The sequence below is a fragment of the Vanellus vanellus genome, assembly GCF_965231255.1.
Source record: "Vanellus vanellus genome assembly, chromosome: 13".
Lineage (NCBI taxonomy): Eukaryota > Metazoa > Chordata > Aves > Charadriiformes > Charadriidae > Vanellus > Vanellus vanellus.
Genome location: NC_138918.1, coordinates 13,628,811 through 13,648,618, shown reverse-complemented (window position 1 = coordinate 13,648,618; position 19,808 = coordinate 13,628,811). Strand labels below are relative to the sequence as shown.

The window sequence follows — 19,808 nt, the reverse complement described above, 5'->3', positions numbered from 1 at the left end:
AAAAACTGAATGGCACTAGCCATTTTATAACATCAGCATTTTCACTAACAGAATTGGTAACATTGCAAAGGTGGTACATTTAACTGATCATCATCATTAGTGCTGGTTTATTTCATTTTCTTTTGTTTCTTTGTTTTTATATATGTTCAGGCTGGTCAATGAACAGACTTGTTTGTCTAAATTTTTATCTCCTGAAGTTCCATAAATTTGGAAATGCAGGTCAGCCCTGTTTTCACTGAATGTGAAAAAGAAAATGGGAATAACTTTTCTGATAAATATTGATTTTTATATTATTTTTTAAAAAAAACTGTCTCTGAGGCCATAATTGACCTGACAATTTTATATTTTTCCAAAGGAAAATTTTGAGTTTGGAAAGTTTCTGCTGAAGTGGAATACCTACAAGTGCATTGTCATTTTTGGCATGAACTAGAGGCAGATATTGAGGATATAGATCCACAATAAATTGTGTAGGATGATGATGGATAGGAGAGACTGAAATCTACGTCTACTAATTTGTGGTTCATGAAGTTCATTCTAATTGTGGCAATGCATGAGGAAATTATATGAATAGCTGGGCAGAGAGTCAATTATTTTCCAATCATTCATGTTTCAAACGTAATTTAATTCCCTACATAAGTGTTTGGAGAGTTGTGTCTGCACACGTGTTCTTCATTGGAATTGTCCAGCTAAGCTATTTGGGATTGCTCTATGGAGCAAGCAGAGTATAGGCCACAGACACACCGTTACCCACCGTAACTGTCTTCTGCAGTACAATATTGTGAAAGAGTTTCTAAAGAATGACAGCGTTAACTTATCAGCCTCTGATTCCTTTTAAGAGACCTGAGAAGATAACTAAACAATCAGACTTATCCTCGGTATGTATCTCTTTGCCAGAGAAAGGACTACATCTATACTTAAAACATTTCCCCATATGTGAAACGAAAAAGCATGAAAACACTGAGCCAGAGGAACCAGAGCCTCCTGCAGCAGAGAAAGGGCAAAACTCTGTTCCATCTTAGCATTTCACTTGGGCTCTGTGCTGCAAAATGAGCAGTAGATTTATTTGCAATTACCAGGATGATTTAAGAACTGCTATTCACTTTAGCAAGCAGGAATTACAATGCAACGTATTCAGCTCCGCACAACACAGCCGTGAAGGTGGCTGGTTGACTTCTGTTGCATATTTAGGGAACTTAGGAAAACTGTGCCAGGTTGAAGGAGGAGAGGGTAATAGCTGAGATGAACTAGAAAGCAGCTAAATCACTTTGGCAGTTCCTTAAAGAAGGCATCCAAAAGTGTTGGCTCACAGGAAGGTGTCTTTTAAATTTGGAAGCTGTTGTTAAATATGGCCCTGAATTAAATCCAAACCAGACTCTGCTAACGTGAAATTTCCATTAAAGGTAATAATCCCATAGCCCAACATCAAATTAAATTATAGGTAAGTGACATTGTTAAGTAGTTTGGCTTGCAAATTTAGGTTTGATTAGAAAGAGCGTGGTAGTAAAATTACAGTAACATTTCAGGAACAAATGACATATGTATGTATGTAATTATTTATTGTAAAAACTGAGGAAGAACAGTTTGAGACAGCTTCTCTTTCTGGGTGCAAAGCAAAATGACTCTGGAAACAAGAGGTGATATTGCTGTAACCAAGCCATAAGCACAACATATTCTCTGTTGAAATAACAATCAGCTCCCACACTGAAATGGGAGATCCCAAGTCCACTTCCGTCTAGAATGCCCTTTAATTCAGTAGTCAGCAGTTGCAAAGTTGGAGGATACAGTATAGACTATTCTTGATTTCTAGTAGATCTCAAAAGAAATAAAACTCTGAAATCATCTTGTATTTCAAGATGCATTTCCTTCTAATTATCTAGTTATGCCGCTTTTAGAAATGTATCTTTTTTCCCTAGATGTTAAGTACCAAAGACATTTACCTTATATAATTCTAGGTGTAAATTCAATAAAAAGCAAGAAGAAGGTATCGAGTTGATAGTTCTTCCTTGAGGACAAGGGTAAAAGGGAATAATCCTCATTAAGTAATTTCTCTTCCAGGAAAAGGATGTGACTCCGGACAGCCGGCTGCTGAGGCGAGTGAGAGAAGCTGCACTCCAGACTGAAAATCTTTCTCCTTTTATACATACAAAGACTTTCACGTCCTTTACTGACTTTTTTCTTGCCCTTGCCATCTGCAATACAGTCCTGGTCTCCACAGCTACTGAGCCAAGACAAAGGGTAATCTAACTTTAAGTATATGAAGAAAATTGATTATGCTTCTATTTCACAATATAGAGCAGCGCTCAGTGAAACCTGAAACGGTAAAAAATAGTTTGTTTGGGAATTCTCCTCTAGTTCTGTTACCTTTTGTGTAATATCTAATTTCCCTGTCTGTGTATATGCCTTCCTAACGTGGCTTTTTGTGTAGATAAATAGCTATGGCTACCGCAGTATCTGCGCTTTTTCCTTTAGATTTTGTATTATATATACTGTAAGAAGTGTGTTGAACATACTGGGTTTTCTCTGATCTCCCAGGCCATTGACAGAGCTACAAGGGGCTTGATTCCATCTCTGCTTCAGAGGTAGAGGTACAAATCACCATGATATTTGAATGCCAACTCACCTATGACTCCTCTACTGAATTCCCACACACAGTTAAATAGGGGGGGAAGTTGCTTGTCTAATTAATAATTTAGATCCAGAAAAATATATTGAGGTTTTTAAAAGTGTCATGTAGTTCATGTTTACTTATTTTTAACTACGGGTTTTCTTGTATTTCTAGGTCACAGTCCCACCACCAATAAAACCTTCGGGAATCACCCTGGAGAAGATTCATCAGATGTTTCAAAGGCTAAAGTTAGCAAGCCTTAGTCAGTCTTTTTCATCATCTCAGTCTAGTTCAGACCTAGGCGCTAGCTTCAGCGCGAAGAACACCGAGGAGCATCTTGCTGCGTTGGGTTGCTGTGACAATGACGACAACTGCTGTGCCAGCGGTAGAGGCGATGAACTCCAGGGCGAGGGCAGAACAGATATTGGTAGTGCTTCCTTGGATGAGGTTTTTAAATCCGTGACTAACAGTCCTTTGCCAACAGACTTTTGTTATGAGGCCGAGAGCCCAGATGAGGCAGCGCTTGTCTATGCTGCCCAGGCATATAGTTTTACTTTAGTGTCCCGAACTCCTGAACAGGTGACAGTACGGTTGCCACAAGGCACACTCCTGACTTTTGATATTCTCTACACTTTGGGATTTGACTCAGTACGGAAGAGGATGTCTGTAGTGGTGAGGCACCCTCTAACCAAGGAGATTGTCGTCTACACAAAAGGAGCTGACTCTGTTATAATGGACTTGCTGGAAGACTCTGCCAAAGGTAATTAGCCAATGAGCTATTTCTGTTGTGTCTCCTGTAAAGAAGCACAAGAAGTTTGCAGTACTCTTTTCTGCATGAAATGTTATATCTGGGCATTAGAAGCATAAAAAAAGAAGCAGCTTTCTCTACTGCTATCCTTGCAGATCAGAACTGAGTTATTTATTTAACCTGAGTAGTGCTTAGAATATGGAATAGGCTAATTAAAATTCACTGATGGCGACGGCGCTAACCCATGTGGATTGTGTACTCTGCAATAATACTGTCATAAGGGCCTGACCATTGTATCTCAGCTTGTCAGCAAGAGCGCTATAACATTAACAAACAAACAAACAAACAAGAAAACCCAACTAATGTTATCTTAAAGGAAACAAGGATCTTTCGCAAGTTTTCAGCTTATGCACAGCCAACACTTTTGAGCTTTTAAAGGCATTGCTATTATACTGGAATCCAGTTTTCTCTAATGCCCACACTTTTTTAATCTTAGGCCATTAGGTCTGAAATGATCTGTGCGTATAATACGGAATGTTTTCCTTGCATTTCACAGCTGACACTAGTGCAGAGAAGAGAATGAAAAGAATAAAAGAAAAAACACAGAAGCATCTGGACTACTATGCCCGTGATGGCCTACGAACTCTATGTATAGCTAAGAAGGTAGGAGGGCATTAACCTAATATTGTTTACAGCTTTGCTCTGTGCATGTCAATAGGTCTATTAGAAAAATGTAATGGCTGTAATTCTTTCTACTTCAGAGAACAAGCCAGATACAACCTATCTTTTTGTCTCTCTGTTTGTCTTTTTTTCCTCTTTTTCCTCAGTGTGAACAAATGATGGATTTTTGGTCAGCCTCAAAACATTTATTTCTGTTTCTCTTACGGTAACTCTAGCTGACCTTCTTTACAGTGATTCCAAGCAAGAAATAAAAAGTCCACAGGGGAGCCAACCTTTTTCTGTTTCGCTTGGCATTCAGCTTTCAAAAATCTTGCCCTCAGCCTGGGTTAGTACATCTTAGTCTGATACTTTAATACGGAAGTTGTCTATGTGCAACAAATAGGTCATATTCAAGCTATGGAGAAATGCGGAGCAACCTTCAGAAACTGTGTGTTCCTGTTCAGGGTCCCAGCTAAGGGCTGTGCGATCAAGAGTTTCTCTAGGTCATGTTTTTCAGTCTCAGCTGTAGGCCACTTATACAAACAGGACGGCAGGTCTATTTTTCTCATTACTACTAGTTCTTGTAACCCTCTTTTGAAAAAGTTTGTGTTATATTAAAGATGAAACAGTACTTTACCAGCCTGGCTGGGAGTTAAGCCTCTGTGATCCAGAATGTTTGCATTCTTCTCTTATTTAAATTTAAAATGAGCCCTGTTTAAATTGTGTTATGCAGGTCTTGAATGAAGATGACTTTCAAAAATGGGCCAATTTTCGTCAGGAGGCAGAAGCTGCAATTGACAACAGAGATGAGCTGTTAATGGAGACAGCGCAGCATCTGGAGACCAAACTCACCTTGCTGGGTAGCTAAAAATAAGAATTGTCATTGTGTGAAGTATCACTTGCTCTCCTGTGATATTCTTGGCAATCAGACAGAAAACAGCTTATACTAATTTATATCAAAAACTCTTCCTCTGAGGTTTGGAAATCTCAGGGCTATGATATACAGTCCAATGACAGTGTCTAAACAAGTTCTCGTGCGTTTTGAGCAGCAGTAACTTTGAAAAAGTGTACTGAAACTATCATGGGCCAGGAGCAAAGAACATGTACAGCAGCTGTTACCGTGGCTCAGCTGGCACACTAGATAATGAAGTTTCCATAATTCAATCATGTGTGTGTCCTTAGATAAACCTATAAAATACTATCAATCAACTTCAGTTTTAAGCACAAATTCCAAGGGAATTAAACGGTATTATAAAAAACGGTAACTTAAAATGCTGGTCACACATAAGCATTTTTGTTAGTGAATTCGTGCTGCTGTTGCATTGTCATGTTTGCTTTCTGCACTTTATAAAAGGGTATTTAATGTTAAAACTTACATCCATTGTCACTTGTGCATCGTCCCTCACCGTCGTATCTAACAACGCTATTCTGTTAACTTACAGAGCGCTTCAGCGCTTTCTTTTCTGTTTCCATTTTGTTCTTTAAGACTTTGGTTTTCAGAGTTGTCTCAGTGTCATCTTTCTGTGAATACAGTCTGCGGCCATACGTTGTTCTCCTGAATTTCTCTGATTGCCAGCTATTAGCATTATGGCTTCTCATAATCTCTGCAGTGATTTAAAAAATTAGAGTAATAACAGTAAATGCCATAAGCAGAAGCACATAAGAGACACTGTAGATCTTGTCGGAATCTGTTACCTTTGCCAACTCTTAAGGCTCTGTGTGCTTTCATACTTTATTTCACAAAAAGTGTTCTTTTAGCTTAAATCAATATCTATCTTTAATGTATCACAGTTACAGCATCTTCAAACTGACCTCTAGTGGAAGAGATGAGGAGTATTGTAACATGCGGATGGTGATTTACCATCAGGATGACTGTTGGCATCTGCTTCTAAGTTTGCGCATTTTAAAAAAAAGAAAACTTAGTGTACCGTTTCTTCTCCCTTTGACGGGCGAAGACAAGAGGGATAGCGTTCATTGAAATAGTCAAAGTTCATCTTTTCTCTGGTTACTTTGATGGGTCTTAATACAGCACTTTAAAAATGCATATGGTGTAGTTCCTCTGCCAGTACATTGCCATTTTGGATTATTAAGAAGAAATGAAATGCATTGTTCTAGCAACAAGTAAAACGAAGAGCCAGAACTTGATCGCTGACGCATTCAGATCTTAATCCAAATGCAGATCTTGTGCCTGTGTGTTTATTTGCTGGACACTACCTTGGCTCAGCTGTTCAGGATAACAACGGGAAGTCAAAGACCTTTTCCAAATGCAAGAAAACTAGTTCACTTCTTCTCTTCGTGTTTGCCCAGGAGCCACGGGGATTGAAGATCGGCTGCAAGATGGAGTGCCTGACACTGTCGTGGCTCTGCGAGAAGCTGGGATACAAATCTGGGTCTTGACAGGAGACAAACAGGAAACAGCAGTTAACATTGCATATTCCTGTAAACTCCTGAACCAAAGAGACACCGTCTTCACCATTAACACTGAAAATAAGGTGAGTAAAGCGAGACACACAGAATTTTTTATCTTTCCCTTTCTTTGTGTATTGTGGCTTGGCAGTGTTTTGCTTTAGGCTGCATTCAACACAAACCAGCCAACCAAAAACCCACATAGCAGCATTAGGCCAGAAACTCTTTAGACGACATATAACAGGATGACTTGAAACACCGGACAGTTATGTAGAGTTTCATTCAATTAAAATACAATGTTTTTTCCAAATGAAAATATTCTTTAAAAAAATTACCTGAATAGTGATCTTTAGAAAGAAGGTAATATGCACTTTAAGTGCCTGATTCCTTAATAATATTGATAGCTGGCAATGAAAATTTCAGTTACAATGATATTTTAACCCTAGGTGATACCTATAGGAAGACATTTGGAAAGTACTGTATGAGTCAGTCTGTAAAAAGTATGCAGGTGTAGATTTAATTAAATTCAGAACTTTTGTAGTCGCGTGTTCCTTAATAGGATTAGGCTTAACCAGAAATTTATTAGTGAATAGTTTAATGCAGTATCTTTTTGTGTGAACAGCATTTCACCTTCTTGGAAACCTAAATACAGTTCTTGTGGGCTGGTTAAAAACACAGTCACTTTCTTGATATTCCGTGGTGGCGCACGTAGCTGTTAATGTGCACAGATATTCCCTGAATTTCCATGAGCAATAAGAAGGTCAGGCAGTAGGCAAAGTAAACATACTCCAAAAGGAGGATAATCGCTTCAAGGGCGCGTCTGTCAGCTGCTGTGACTCACTAAAATGCAGTGAACAATCTGTGGTGCAATCTATGGCTATTCCCGAAACCTTCTAAACAGAAGAGAGAAAATAGAATCCTACCTTTCGAAGGAGGTAAATACCATTAAGGATGGTGAAACTAAAAGGCTTTAGAAAAGCAACATTGGCTTTTGCAGGTTGTGAAGCAATGTAAGTAGGGTACCGGCAAAACCATGCCTTGCTTTTGGAAAGCAGAATGGCCAACACTGCGCACAGCCCAGCGTCCCATCTCTCCAGGTATCCTGGCTTTGTGAGATGGATTTAGGGGAGAGTGAGTTCAGCCGTTATGGCTAAATCAGATCCTTTTACTAAGGAGAGGTCAGCCCTGACCATTTCTAAAGCCCCAAAACGGGGTCCAAAATGCTTCCCCCTTCTTTATTTTCTTGCTAGTGACCTCTTACTTCCCATGTAGCCCTGGATGCCCCTGAGGTGCCCCAGGCAGCAGCTGCTGCCCTTTTGCCGGCGCGCTGCTCTGTCCTTTTTACGTAGCATACACTTGTGGCCCCTGCTCAGCAGTAACGGGACTTCCCGTGGGACCAGCCTCTCCGCGGGCAGGCAGGAGGTTGAGGAGGGAAGACAGGGCTTCTCGCTGAGACCGGGCAACTCACTGGTCTTGGTTGCCTCAGTTTTTCTCCTCACAGAAGGGGGGTTATAGGTACAAGCCTGCCTTTCTCTATAAAGCCATTGTGAGGATTAATTAAATACAGTTAAAATTCTGACTGGTTTGCTTGTGATAGGCAATTGTATAGAGCAGTTAGATGGCCTACTTTCTAACTGCCTTTGTCTGCAGTTAGTAGCTATCCAAACAAGAATAAGATCCTATGCAAATGTCTCTCTCTTTTAATGTCACGGAAATAGGGAAACATGCAAAGATGATATGGAATTTGGCACGGAATACATTCCTTGCTTCCATGTGTAATTTCATTTGATACGCATATCTGCTTTAATGGAAGGCAGAATGAATATATTTAGGATGGAAATTAGATGACGTTTTCTGTCAGAGAAGTGATGCTGCAGGCGGGACCACCCTGGCTCCAGGAAACACATGTACGTGCGCTTACCTATAGCACCGTGTGCGGCCCTCCGTCCCGGCTCGGATGCAAGCTGCGCGCAGTGGGTGCTTGTATGATTGCCTGTGGCTCAAGTGGGCACCGGCGTTGCTCCACAACACAATTTAGTTCCCTCCCTTTCAAAATGAAGCCAAGGGCACTGGCTCTGAAAGAGTCTCCCAACAGCAACGGGGGGGGGGAGAGGGAAACTAATACTACATACAAAGCGTTTAACCCATTAATTTTGCCAAAGTTAACCCTTGAAGTGGCTTCAGTGGGAAGGGACTCTCTTTGCCCCTGAGCCCAGCAATTTATTCAAACACTGAAAATTAAATATCTTCCAGGAAGAAGCAAGACACTTAGGTAGTTTGGGGGATTCATTTAAAAAGGCAAGCCAAGGCAAACCAGGAATTTCCACTACAATTTTTCATTTGTTCACAGAAAGATGATGTTGCTTCGATATTTTTTAGAGGTTTTCATTGTGCAGGCTAGATGCAGCTTTTTATTAGATGTCAGAGGTACATTTGATTCCAGAACCTCCCACTTAAGTGTAATTTAAATCTTGCAAACATCCTACACATGTACCTTATGCAACATAAAGTGAAAATAACATTTTAGAACTGAATCATCACTCAATAAAGCTGACAGAAAAGGTAGAAAAGAGAGTGATTAGCTCCTCAGGTATTCAGTGCCATGCCACAGAAGAAGGACTTTTAGTACTAATGGGCAGCAAAGTAACTTTTAGATCACTCTGGGTTTTCTGTGATAGTGGTGTGGCAGTTTCAGACATCTGTATGGGAGAGGTAAAAGTGCTCCCCTTAAGTCTGTTTGTATTTGATACGAGGTGAATTCTGGTTGGTTGCATCTAAAAGGGGACTTCAGTCCAAAATGAGGCAGATTTGCTAAGAGGGAAAGACTTACTTTGTGTTTGAGGCACAGTGCTAGGCAATATGAAGCTTTATTTCTGTCCCTAACTGTGAGACACACCTGATTTGTGACCTAGAAAAGGCCAAACTGTCAAAGTCACTGGGTAATTTTGAAAATCTGAAGCTCTTGTTTCTCTACTGCAGTTTATTTCTGAGGGAAGCAAATGCTGCAATATCTCACATCGTTCATATCAGAACTAGATTTTTAAAATCTGCTTTAGAAAAAAAGGATTATTTTTTAAAATTTCTGAACTCTCGGCATTGCAAATACAAATATGTCCTCCTGATGCGATGATTATTTTCTTTTCTTTTAAAATATATAATTCCTTACTACAGTTAACTAGCTGATAAGATGCACAGCATTTTCACTGAAGCATTTGATGATGCCATTGAAATAATCTCCGATCTGATAAATCATTGCGTTTCTCAGTTAGTTTTCCCTAACGTTTATCTGATAGGCTCAAACGCAGTGGCATGATTATACAAACATACACTTTGTAAGGTGCTGTGCTGTAAAGGGAGATGGAGATAACTATTTCTAGAATCACTTCTGTTTTCTCACAGGAAACTTGTGAATCTCTCTTGAATTTAACCTTGGAAGAGGTGAGGAAGTATTATGAGGTTGAAAAACCACGGAGGAAATTTTCTGGCATTATCCCAACATCTTTCTCAGCCTCTGAAGTCTCCAGTCCCGAGTTTGGCCTGGTGATTGATGGACGGACGCTGAACATCATCTTCCAGGGGGGCCTGGAGGAGAAGTTCCTGGCACTGACGAAGCACTGCCGCTCGGTGCTGTGCTGCCGTTCCACCCCTCTTCAGAAGAGCATGGTGGTCAAGCTCGTCAGGAGGCAGCTTAAAGTGATGACCCTATCAATAGGTACCTCTATTCTGAATCTGGTACCTCTGTTCTGAATCTCACAGGAGAAATGGGAAGCAGGTTCTTTCTTTATGAGTTACAGAAACGTATGGAATATATTTTAGGAGATATTTCTTGTGCCCCAGATAGATAGTGGGAAAATAGTATTGAATAGTCTTTACTGATCAAAAACTATATGAAAGCCCTTCTTCAGCTTTCACTGAGTAAATCTGGCCCCCATTTAAACAAGATAAAGGCGCTCAAAATTCCGAATCTCCCAGCAGTCCCTTTCATGCACACCAGTACAAACACATGTACGCATTCCCTCCAGAATGCCCTCGGTTTGGGTGTGGAAAGCCATCAATGGCAGTCACTGTTTTGTCTTTTCATAAAGCCCTTTTCCTGTCAGGTTTTCCCAACTGGTCAAAACAGTTATCCCCAAAGTGGTATTAAGCACTGACTCATTTGCTTTTTACCTCCAAATAATGTGAAATGCTTTGAGTTTCCTGCTCCACTTTTGGTAAGTGATCCCACTGAAATCCTTGCAGAATTGATTTTTATGACTTAAAACTAAAAAAGACACCTCTGTGGACCAAACAGAAAGGGAAGTCTGATGTATTTTGAAATTTCTTGCTTTGCCTTAGAGTTCAAAATATAAGCTTTCAGCCTTCCGCTTCACTTGTCTTGCTTTACCAGCTAACCTTATTCACAATCTCCACATTGCAGGCAACGACCACGGCTGTTCTTTCCATGGAAATTTAGTTATGTATTTAACATATTGCTGCAAGTTGAAATGAGCAGAATAACTCCTGAAATTGGCTTGTTACAGTCAACTGCAATCAAATTTATCGTGTAATTTGAAGAATTCAGTGAAGTAGGGTGCTGCAAAGCATGTTGTTGAGCATATGGAGTTCACCGAGCAGAAACATACAAAACAATGCAGATGTAGATGGTGTTGGGGTGTCCATGCCACCACCCAGCTGGTCCAATGTTAGGCTTAGCCCTGGTGGATCCAGGTCTCCTGGGAAGGAGGATGTTCCAACCAAGATCAGAGCCTAGAGGTTATGATTGCTTGGTGCTGAGTATCTGTTACCCTAATTAAGATGTGTTGTAGTCTGTTTATTAGCATAGCTGGGGGTGGGGGGTGTCTTGTTTTGATAGAGGCATTTTGTATTAAGCACCCTTTCTTGCACCTTTATTGTTCCCTCCTCTCTTCCTCTTCTAGGTGACGGTGCAAATGACGTAAGTATGATTCAAGCAGCTGATGTTGGAATTGGAATATCTGGCCAAGAAGGCATGCAGGTATCCCTTCAATTTATTTCCTTTCCTCTTTTGTTACATGGTCTCTTGCTGCTTAACAAGTTTCATAAGCAGTTGTATACTCCTGAGTGTCATCTTAAAAATGCAAGTTGGCATCATTACTGTCATAAATTAATATGCGGTTCATAATTATAGGTCCAGCCAAAAAAGAGTGTTTTGAGCCAACAATTAGCATGCATGGACAAACGTGTGTTTGCTCATAAGCCTGGAAAATTAGCAGATGCCTGTCCCGTGTTAGGTTAGCATCTGGTTTCTGAATCATCTCTGCTATAGCATTTCAGTGTTTTCTGCCCCAAATTCTTTCCCACACATCCCCCTTCCTCATTCTTCTGAGATGGAGAGTTCTGCAGAGATAGAAATTTCCAACTATTTTCTCAAGGTGTGGGTTTTTTTCTACAATATTCAATAGCAGGAAATCATTTCAATGTCCATGTCCACATTTCATCATATTGGGTGGGAAAAAGGTACATTGTAAATTAACTTCTATTCTTTTTACCAAAGGCTGTGATGGCTAGTGACTTTGCAATATCCCGATTTAAGCATCTCAAAAAACTGCTTCTTGTCCATGGACATTGGTGTTATGCTCGCCTGGCAAAGATGGTGATTTACTTTTTCTACAAAAATGTGGTAAGGTTATTAAAATTCTGGAATTTTTCATCCTAGCAAGGGTTAAGTCCAGGGCTGGGAGGGGTTTTGTTTGGTTTTTCTTTTTTGCAGGTTATACTCTCTTACTTTTTATGAAGCTACAGTTCCTGTTTCTTCACTTCGCAGGTTTATCATATGCTACCTCCTTCTCAGTAATGTGCTGCATAAAGCATTGAGGAAAATATGGGTTCTAAATATATTTTGAAAGAGCATTATTCCAGAGGGAAAAAGGACTCAAGGCTTAGTAACTTTTATATGGTAGTTCAAGAAACTTTATTAATAATACCCATGAGCCTCAAAATAAAATTTGCATAAGGAAGAGCAGATTATTAGTGCTAGAATATAGAAGATGACTCTACACTAAGAACTGGTTGCCTGTGAAATCTCTGTATTTTTGCATTTAATTTGATAGGAACAGCTTGCAAATAATGATGCAGTCATATCTGGCACTTTTATTAAAAATTTAATGTATATGCAAATGAGCTGTGCATTGAAGAATAATGTAAAGTGGAAAAACCTGATAGTAATACAGTTTCTACAAGACTGTGCAAACAAGTCCATTTGACATGAAATACACTCTGAGCATGAAAGACTATTTACTTAGAATTCAAAGTATCAGTTGGGGAAAGGGGGTTTAATAATTTTGAATAAGGATTACTTCTTATCAGTGTTAAAATTTGTAGTGGAAATGGAAACTTTTTTTTCTTGATTGGGCATCCTTTTAGAGTTCAAAGGATATTTATTTGCAATGCGAAATAGCTCTCCAGACTGGGATGCTGCTGTCCTATTATCTCCCCTGTACCATTAGGGAGCAGGAGGCCTTTGATTCCTCATGGACAACCAGTTTGTGAAAGGATTTTAAAATCTGATGCTCAGAGCTGTGAACAGTTTACTTAATTACTCTCTGATATTTTCTTAAAGAAACCCAATGGCTGTATCACAGTGGATCGGTGTGAGGTAGTCCCTTAAGATATACTGCTTTATGGAACAAAGTGCAGAGCTCTCTACTGACGGTGCCTTTAACCAAAATAATGTATTCTTGGGAGACTCTATTAACAACCAATGTTACTGAACCTCGTAGGTGGAAGGAACTAAGAGAGACATAGACCATCTATGCATTGCAAACTAAAGGGTCCAGATCAGCTGTAATAGGAGCCAACAGAGGACATAAAGGAGAGGCGACAGGAAAGGAGCAGCTTCATGACTCCCCCAACCCAAAGAAAAATGAAATCACGTCAGCTTCTGCACATGTGGGCAGCCACAGTTCAGCTTGTAACAGAACGTTGTGTTTGTATTTGCCTCTCCGCAGAACTATGTCAACCTGCTCTTCTGGTACCAGTTCTTCTGCGGGTTCTCAGGAAGCACAATGATAGATTACTGGCAGATGATTTTTTTCAATCTCTTCTTCACCTCGGTGCCCCCTCTTCTCTTTGGAGTCCTGGATAAAGATGTTTCTGCAGAGACACTTCTAGGTTTGCCTGAGTTGTACAAGAATGGACGAAATTCAGAGGTATGTCTCGGTTGCTGAAACAACTGCTTGATAAACCAAAGGACCTCAGGCTTTTTGGTTTTGTGATAAGGGAGGGAAGAGAAGAGTTTAGACTTACTTGGAACCAAATGATCCATTTACAGTTTCTAGTTCACTGATGTCCACTGAAAGGAGGTATAATTGTAGCTGACAGAACTGGTAAGGAATGTCTGATTGAAGTTGCTTCCTGGAAGTGAGGTGGGTGCTTGGTCATAGTTAGAAGATATAAATGGGAAGGTTTATTCTGCCATCAAATATATGGAGCAATCCAGTTTGGTATCAGCATGCTGCATTATAATAAGTAAAGTGAATCAGCTAGTGAATCAGCCCTGTGTTAGGTGTTTCTGATCTGAAGAAGAGATGATGGAGCAAATATGTGCGTGTGTATGTATATATGTACACACCACATATATAGAAAATTTCTCAGTGAAGTCATAGGGAGAAATAAATAAAACAGGATGAGAAACTTAACGAATGAGGGGAAAATAGTTTAGCTGGTCCCTGATTAAACTCTGCTCAGGTTTGGTGCTTTGAACAGTCTCAACCTGCTGAAGAAGAAAAGCTTGTGAAAAAGATTACAGGAAAAAAAGTGACAAGAAAATGCAAACCCTTAAATCAATAAACAACCCAACGTTTTTTTTCTGCTCTCAAGTTCAGAAATACATCTATTAATACAAAGAGGATTTTGTCACAGTATGGTGTCTAGGCTGTTCCAGACATGAACTGTTTCATTTGTTTACTTCTTTTACTTTGAATAGTCAGTATTCGTAACCCTCAGAAAATATGCATGAAAATATGTTAGGTTTTTACCTCAGTTTGCCTGTCAGGGTTAGAGAACCAGTCTGATCTCTCTATGTTTGTGAGGAGCATACATATACAGACACACATAACTGGTTTTGCATATACATACAGCATGGTAGCACTTATTCCCAAATTGCCTTAACATTTTTAATAGGAAATTATGAAAATGTTAATGAGCAAAAATTGAAGTGGCTTTAGCTTTAAATGACAAAATTGCAGGGTACTTAGGGATGCTTCTCTCTCCTTCTTTTTCTCCTGATACCTACTTTCATTATGCTGGTTTTAGCACTGGTGAACACTGGTGGCTCATATCATGTTTAACAATGTTCTGAAAAACCTAGGCAAGAGAGTGCAAAATTTGAGGATTTTCTGTAAGACTTTCCATCCCTTTTCTTAGGAGCTGTTGGACCTTACACATATGTGAAATATATAATCTTTACCATTTTGAAGAAGTCACTGTTGTTGCTTTGGCAATTTTTGACCAATTCTATAGGTCTAGGAAGAGCTATCTTTGAAAAAGAATTCAAGGAATGGGGTCCTTCGGGGAGGGATGGGGCGTTCGTGACATTCGGCTTTTAAGACCCTTAGTTGACTGCTTAGTCTTCCTAAGGTCTGTCTTTGGTTATCACAGAGAAAATGCCTGTTCAGAGATAAGCTTTTGGTCTAAGTCAGCTGCTCGGGAGGCATTTACTCATGAAGGGAGACCAGTTAGCTATAATCAATAGTCTGAATGGAAGAAAAACCGACAGCAATTATGTCTGCAGATCAGATGTGTGTCCCGTCATAATGACTGCTATCTATAAACTCCTGCAGATATACAAGCTGTCAACTTTTATTATTACAATGTTGGATGCCTTCTATCAAAGCCTCATTTGCTTCTTTGTCCCCTACTTGGTAAGTACCAGGATCGTTAATATTCTCATTCTCCTATCCTCCTTAAAGAATAGAAAAATTCACTACTGAATAGTCAGGTTCATCACAGTCTATCTGCCTCTTTTCTAGACATACAAGGACTCTGACATAGATGTGTTTTCTTTTGGAAACCCCATCAATACCATCTCCCTCCTGACCATTCTCTTGCACCAGGCTCTAGAAATGAAAACGTGGGTATGTGTTTGACCTGTCCTGTTCACATGGCTATTTTTCTTTTCTGAACATAGCATACTGGGTAGACCTAGCATTGTCTTTCGGAGTCATTTACCTGAATTCTGGGTCACAAAAAGTAAGTAACAGATGCACTGAGATTTCACAATGTGCCAGAATTGATTATTAGCCTCAGGATCATACCTTCACGTGCACAGCAACAGAATGTGCTTCTGCGGTGCCTTTGGACAGAGCAGTACACAATTTGTACATCTTTATATGATGTACATGTATTACATGTTTCTTAAAAACCTGTATTTGATGTCACTGTTGTTTTGTAAGTTAATTTCCAGGTATTTCTCCTGCTGCACTTTTCAGTAGCACGGACTTATTGGATACATTCTTTCTAATCCTTCTTTCTATCCTCCTGTCTTACACCCAGAGTCAGATTCTCACCAGCATCACTGTCATTTCGTGCAATTCTGCTTACAGACCCTGTTCCACGTGGTAACGATGATTGGCAGTGTGGTGTTTTACCTCGTCTTCTCTGTGATCTACAACGCCGCCTGCGTGGTCTGCAACCCTCCCACCAACCCCTACTGGATTATGGAGAAACAGCTTTCAGACCCCGTCTTCTACTTACTGTGCCTTATTACCCCAGTCATCGCACTCTTGCCAAGGTTTGAATGATGCACTGTTTTCCTCTCAATTTTCATTTTGTGGATTTGTAGGCATTTAAGTGAAATAACAATACTGTATATAGATATGAGAGATGTCAGGCACACGTGTTGCACAGGGATAGATGATAGTGTGGAAGTCAGATGCTTGGGTTCAACTTTCCAGTTCATGAGCCATTCGGTTATTCAGTTATATAGCCCCAGATAAGTCACTATGTATCTTCTGCTTTTGTTTTCCCGTCAGGAAAATCTTTCTTTCTGGGGTGCTTCAGAATTTACCACTACAAATCTGCTACGTAATTGTTCACTCTTATAAGCACAATGTTGTTGAGCTGATCAAGACTAGGAAGCAAGCCTTTGAAATATTCCTGTATGCTTTGAGAGTTACAGAATGTGTTCTGTTTCTTTAGTACATCACAGTGCATTACTAAGCCAAATTTAAGAACATGTTTCTATATCAAATAATTTTCTGCATCCAGAATGTTACTTTTACCCTCTTCAACAAATCAGGTGTGTTAAAGATAGCTTTAACTGAGGCTGAATAATATTTGGAGAAGGCTAATTATTTTGATAGGTTGCTGAAAAAATCTGGTTTGAAAAACATAATTCTGTTCCCATATATGGCTATGGTGAGCTTACTACTTTTGATGCTTAATATCTTAATCATTTTTTAAGCAAATATGCTTTGTCCAAGTTGCACCACTTACTTAAAATTTTTATTTCTGCTTGGACAATGAAAAAAGATGGTTTATTTGACTGTCTTGTTAGTCTCCTCATCCTAATCATCATGAAGTAGTGCAGCACGCAGGTATTACAAGAATCAGGAAAATATTTTTAGCATCTGATTTTCTAAGTGCTTTAAGGCAATAGAATCCAAGTCCTAACTTTGTCTAACACTAGATAATATTTTTCTTCAAATTATTAGTATTATTTCCCCATTTGAGTTGAGATTCTCTTGTGATTTCATGTTCCGTTATATAACTTCAGGTCAGGATAAGCAATACATGGTTCAGTATAAGCAATACATGGTTCAGTAAGGTCTCATGTCTTCTAGGCAGGGCATCCTTTTTCAGTCTGTTTTTCTCCTGTTTGCTTTTTGTTTTCCCATCAGCCCTCATTCATGGTGTCATTTTTGACCCTGAACTTTCTACTGAGCTACATCAAACACGTGGTTAGAGAACTCGTATCTCCATCTTGGGAATTCAGCAAGGTTAAGATCATTGCTGCCTTAGCGGGATACTGAGCTTAAAGATTTGTATCTTGATATCTTCAAAGCTGAAGAACTGCTGTTCCTTTCTGTAGGTACCCCAGATTATTTTCAGCAGAGTCCTCAGTTCACAGAATATCCAGCCCCCAGTTTCGGCTACAACTTAGTTGTATCAGCATATCACAGCAGTGGTGGAACCACCCTTTGTTAAAAAACACTTAATTATAAGTTTCGGTTGGTTCATCTCACCATGCTGCCTGCTCCCTATCTCCTCCAGAAACCAGTCGGAGCCTTGAGATTCTGCTTTCTTTCTGAGGGGTTTTCTTAAAATCCTTGCCCTCCTCAGTTCTCACTCTTGCTACTGCCGTCGGTGTTAGGTGACATTCCTGAGACGCTGCTGGCGCTCTGGGGGGCTTGCCTGTGCCCTGCCTACCTGCCGGCTTTTCCTGGAGCACTCTGGCAGTGCATCGTCTCTGCATCTGCATCTCAAAACTGCCTCTGAACTTTGTTTTGGGAACATAAACTGTGCAGCAGCATTAGGTACTAAACCCCTCGCATCCTGGAAGAAGAAAGGGATCTGAATTTCATGTTCATTCGTTGGCAAGGCAAGGTACCGTGTCTCTTGGAGGATTTCAACATATGAACCAGGTACATTTCTCCAGCTGTGGAAGGCGGACTGTGGTCTGCCAGGAACCCTGCAGAGGCCCTGCAGGTAATTGAGTCTCGCAGCCTGCGGCGCTGTGGGAAGGGCAGGAGCAAGTGAAAGCAGCAGAACATAAACTGCGCAGCTCCCAGACCTCAGGTGCTATGGGATTGATCAGACCAAGCTGATCACACATATTTGTGTTTACCCACTCCTACTTGTGCAGACAGGCTTGAGAAATCCATTGCCGTAAAAGCCCTTTCTGTACTCAGTCTAGCTTGTTGGGCCTTTTAATCTTGTTATACTTATTTACGCGTACACTTAGCAGCAGGATGTGAAGACAGCAGCTTTATTAAAGCAATTTCAAATAGTCCCCATGTTTGTTTTAAGATGTGTATTGAGGCCACGTACGTAAAGGTCAAATCCTATTAGAAAGATGCTTTGAAAGAGACTTTGGTTTTCAGACAAAACTGACATATAGTTATGTAAATTCTTTGTCCTGCAAAGGGCAGGTAGGACACTTTTTTTTCACTGCTTCCTCCAAGCTGAGGTTTTTTAAATTCCTGAGTTTATGTTACCTACCAAATTAAGATCCCTCCTTTAGCCTGTTTTAACAGTATAAATATAATCTCAATCTCCTCAAATACTGAGTTTCTGTGTATCTTTCTTGTACTGTTCAGCAATCAAATGGTTCTGTTATCATTTATTTAATATTTATATACATGTAGTTGACTCTATACACGTCAAGATAAGTGTATCGTTACATGTTGCATTAAGATTCAGGAGTCAACTTTCATCTACCAGGTATAAAGTGTCTACCAGATGCCTGTAGAGCAATGGAAAATTAGTAACTGGATTTGTGTTATGTGATGCAGATTATGGGAGGAACCCACTGGTAAGACAATCCATTCTCTTCCTCTTTCATCAGGTTCTTTATTTTTGCTCTACGAGGAACCTTTGGACCATCTCTGATTCTGAAAGCACAGCAACTAGATAAGCTTCCTAAAGAGCAACGGGATATTGAAATCCAGAAATTGAGATCAAGAAAGCAAACTAATTCTGGTGCATCACCTGCATCTAATGGTGACCTTGAGCAAAACGTCAGCCACTTATGCGTGTCGCCATTTTTACATCCAGCAGCAGCTGTGTCTTATGGGGACACAGAAAATCAGGGACTTTCTGCCTCTGAAGTGAATCCTCTCAGGAAGCAGACACCTGAAGAAGGCTACTATTTCTTCAATAGGTGGGCAGAGGAAGAATCTACAGCTACAGACTCTTCAGCGGGACCTTTCTCTGGCCATTACCCCCTTGTACCCAGCAGGGTAACAACTCATGGGCAGGACGGTGGCAAACTGGCTAAAGATAATGCTCACAATTTTAACCATGGAAGCCATCGGCGATCTGTGAGTGCAGTGACACTCTGAAGAAACATTCAGAAATGGGATCCACAGCCCTTGTGGAGAAGGCTATTCCATAGGGAAAATAAAAAGTCTATTTATACTTAACTATCACGCTCACTACAAAAGAAGACAGGGGCATGTGGAGTTACAAACCTGCTGGAGTAGTGCAATAACATCTCTAATATGCAACTTTCCCTAAGTGCATATATAGTTTGGGTTTCTCGTTACATGACTTCTTGATCTTCATGGGTTTGTCTCATTAGAGGACAGTTAGATGAGTGTCACACAGTTGCTGAGAAATGTACAATTACTTTCTTCATCAAGGAGTGGTTTTATTCCATAGTTCTGTCTGGCAAAAAAAATGTTATCTCCTGGTACTAAAGGTATTGGCAGA

The 19,808-nt window shown here is 40.0% G+C and overlaps 1 protein-coding gene across 1 annotated transcript in view; it reads left to right on the top strand.

Moving 5' to 3' along the window:
- The window catches only part of ATP10B (ATPase phospholipid transporting 10B (putative)), a gene marked incomplete at both ends in the record, with an annotated part of 54,619 nt that extends 35,181 nt beyond the window's left edge, over nucleotides 1-19,438 (top strand). The window contains 12 exons of the mRNA XM_082490220.1: nucleotides 2,780-3,365; nucleotides 3,910-4,016; nucleotides 4,747-4,873; nucleotides 6,321-6,505; nucleotides 9,819-10,131; nucleotides 11,336-11,412; nucleotides 11,932-12,057; nucleotides 13,385-13,585; nucleotides 15,218-15,298; nucleotides 15,407-15,511; nucleotides 15,980-16,167; nucleotides 18,943-19,438. Coding sequence (XP_082346346.1) covers nucleotides 2,780-3,365; nucleotides 3,910-4,016; nucleotides 4,747-4,873; nucleotides 6,321-6,505; nucleotides 9,819-10,131; nucleotides 11,336-11,412; nucleotides 11,932-12,057; nucleotides 13,385-13,585; nucleotides 15,218-15,298; nucleotides 15,407-15,511; nucleotides 15,980-16,167; nucleotides 18,943-19,438 — 2,592 coding nt within the window. The remainder of the gene's footprint in view (nucleotides 1-2,779; nucleotides 3,366-3,909; nucleotides 4,017-4,746; nucleotides 4,874-6,320; nucleotides 6,506-9,818; nucleotides 10,132-11,335; nucleotides 11,413-11,931; nucleotides 12,058-13,384; nucleotides 13,586-15,217; nucleotides 15,299-15,406; nucleotides 15,512-15,979; nucleotides 16,168-18,942) is intronic.
- Nucleotides 19,439-19,808: the final 370 nt, after the last annotated feature.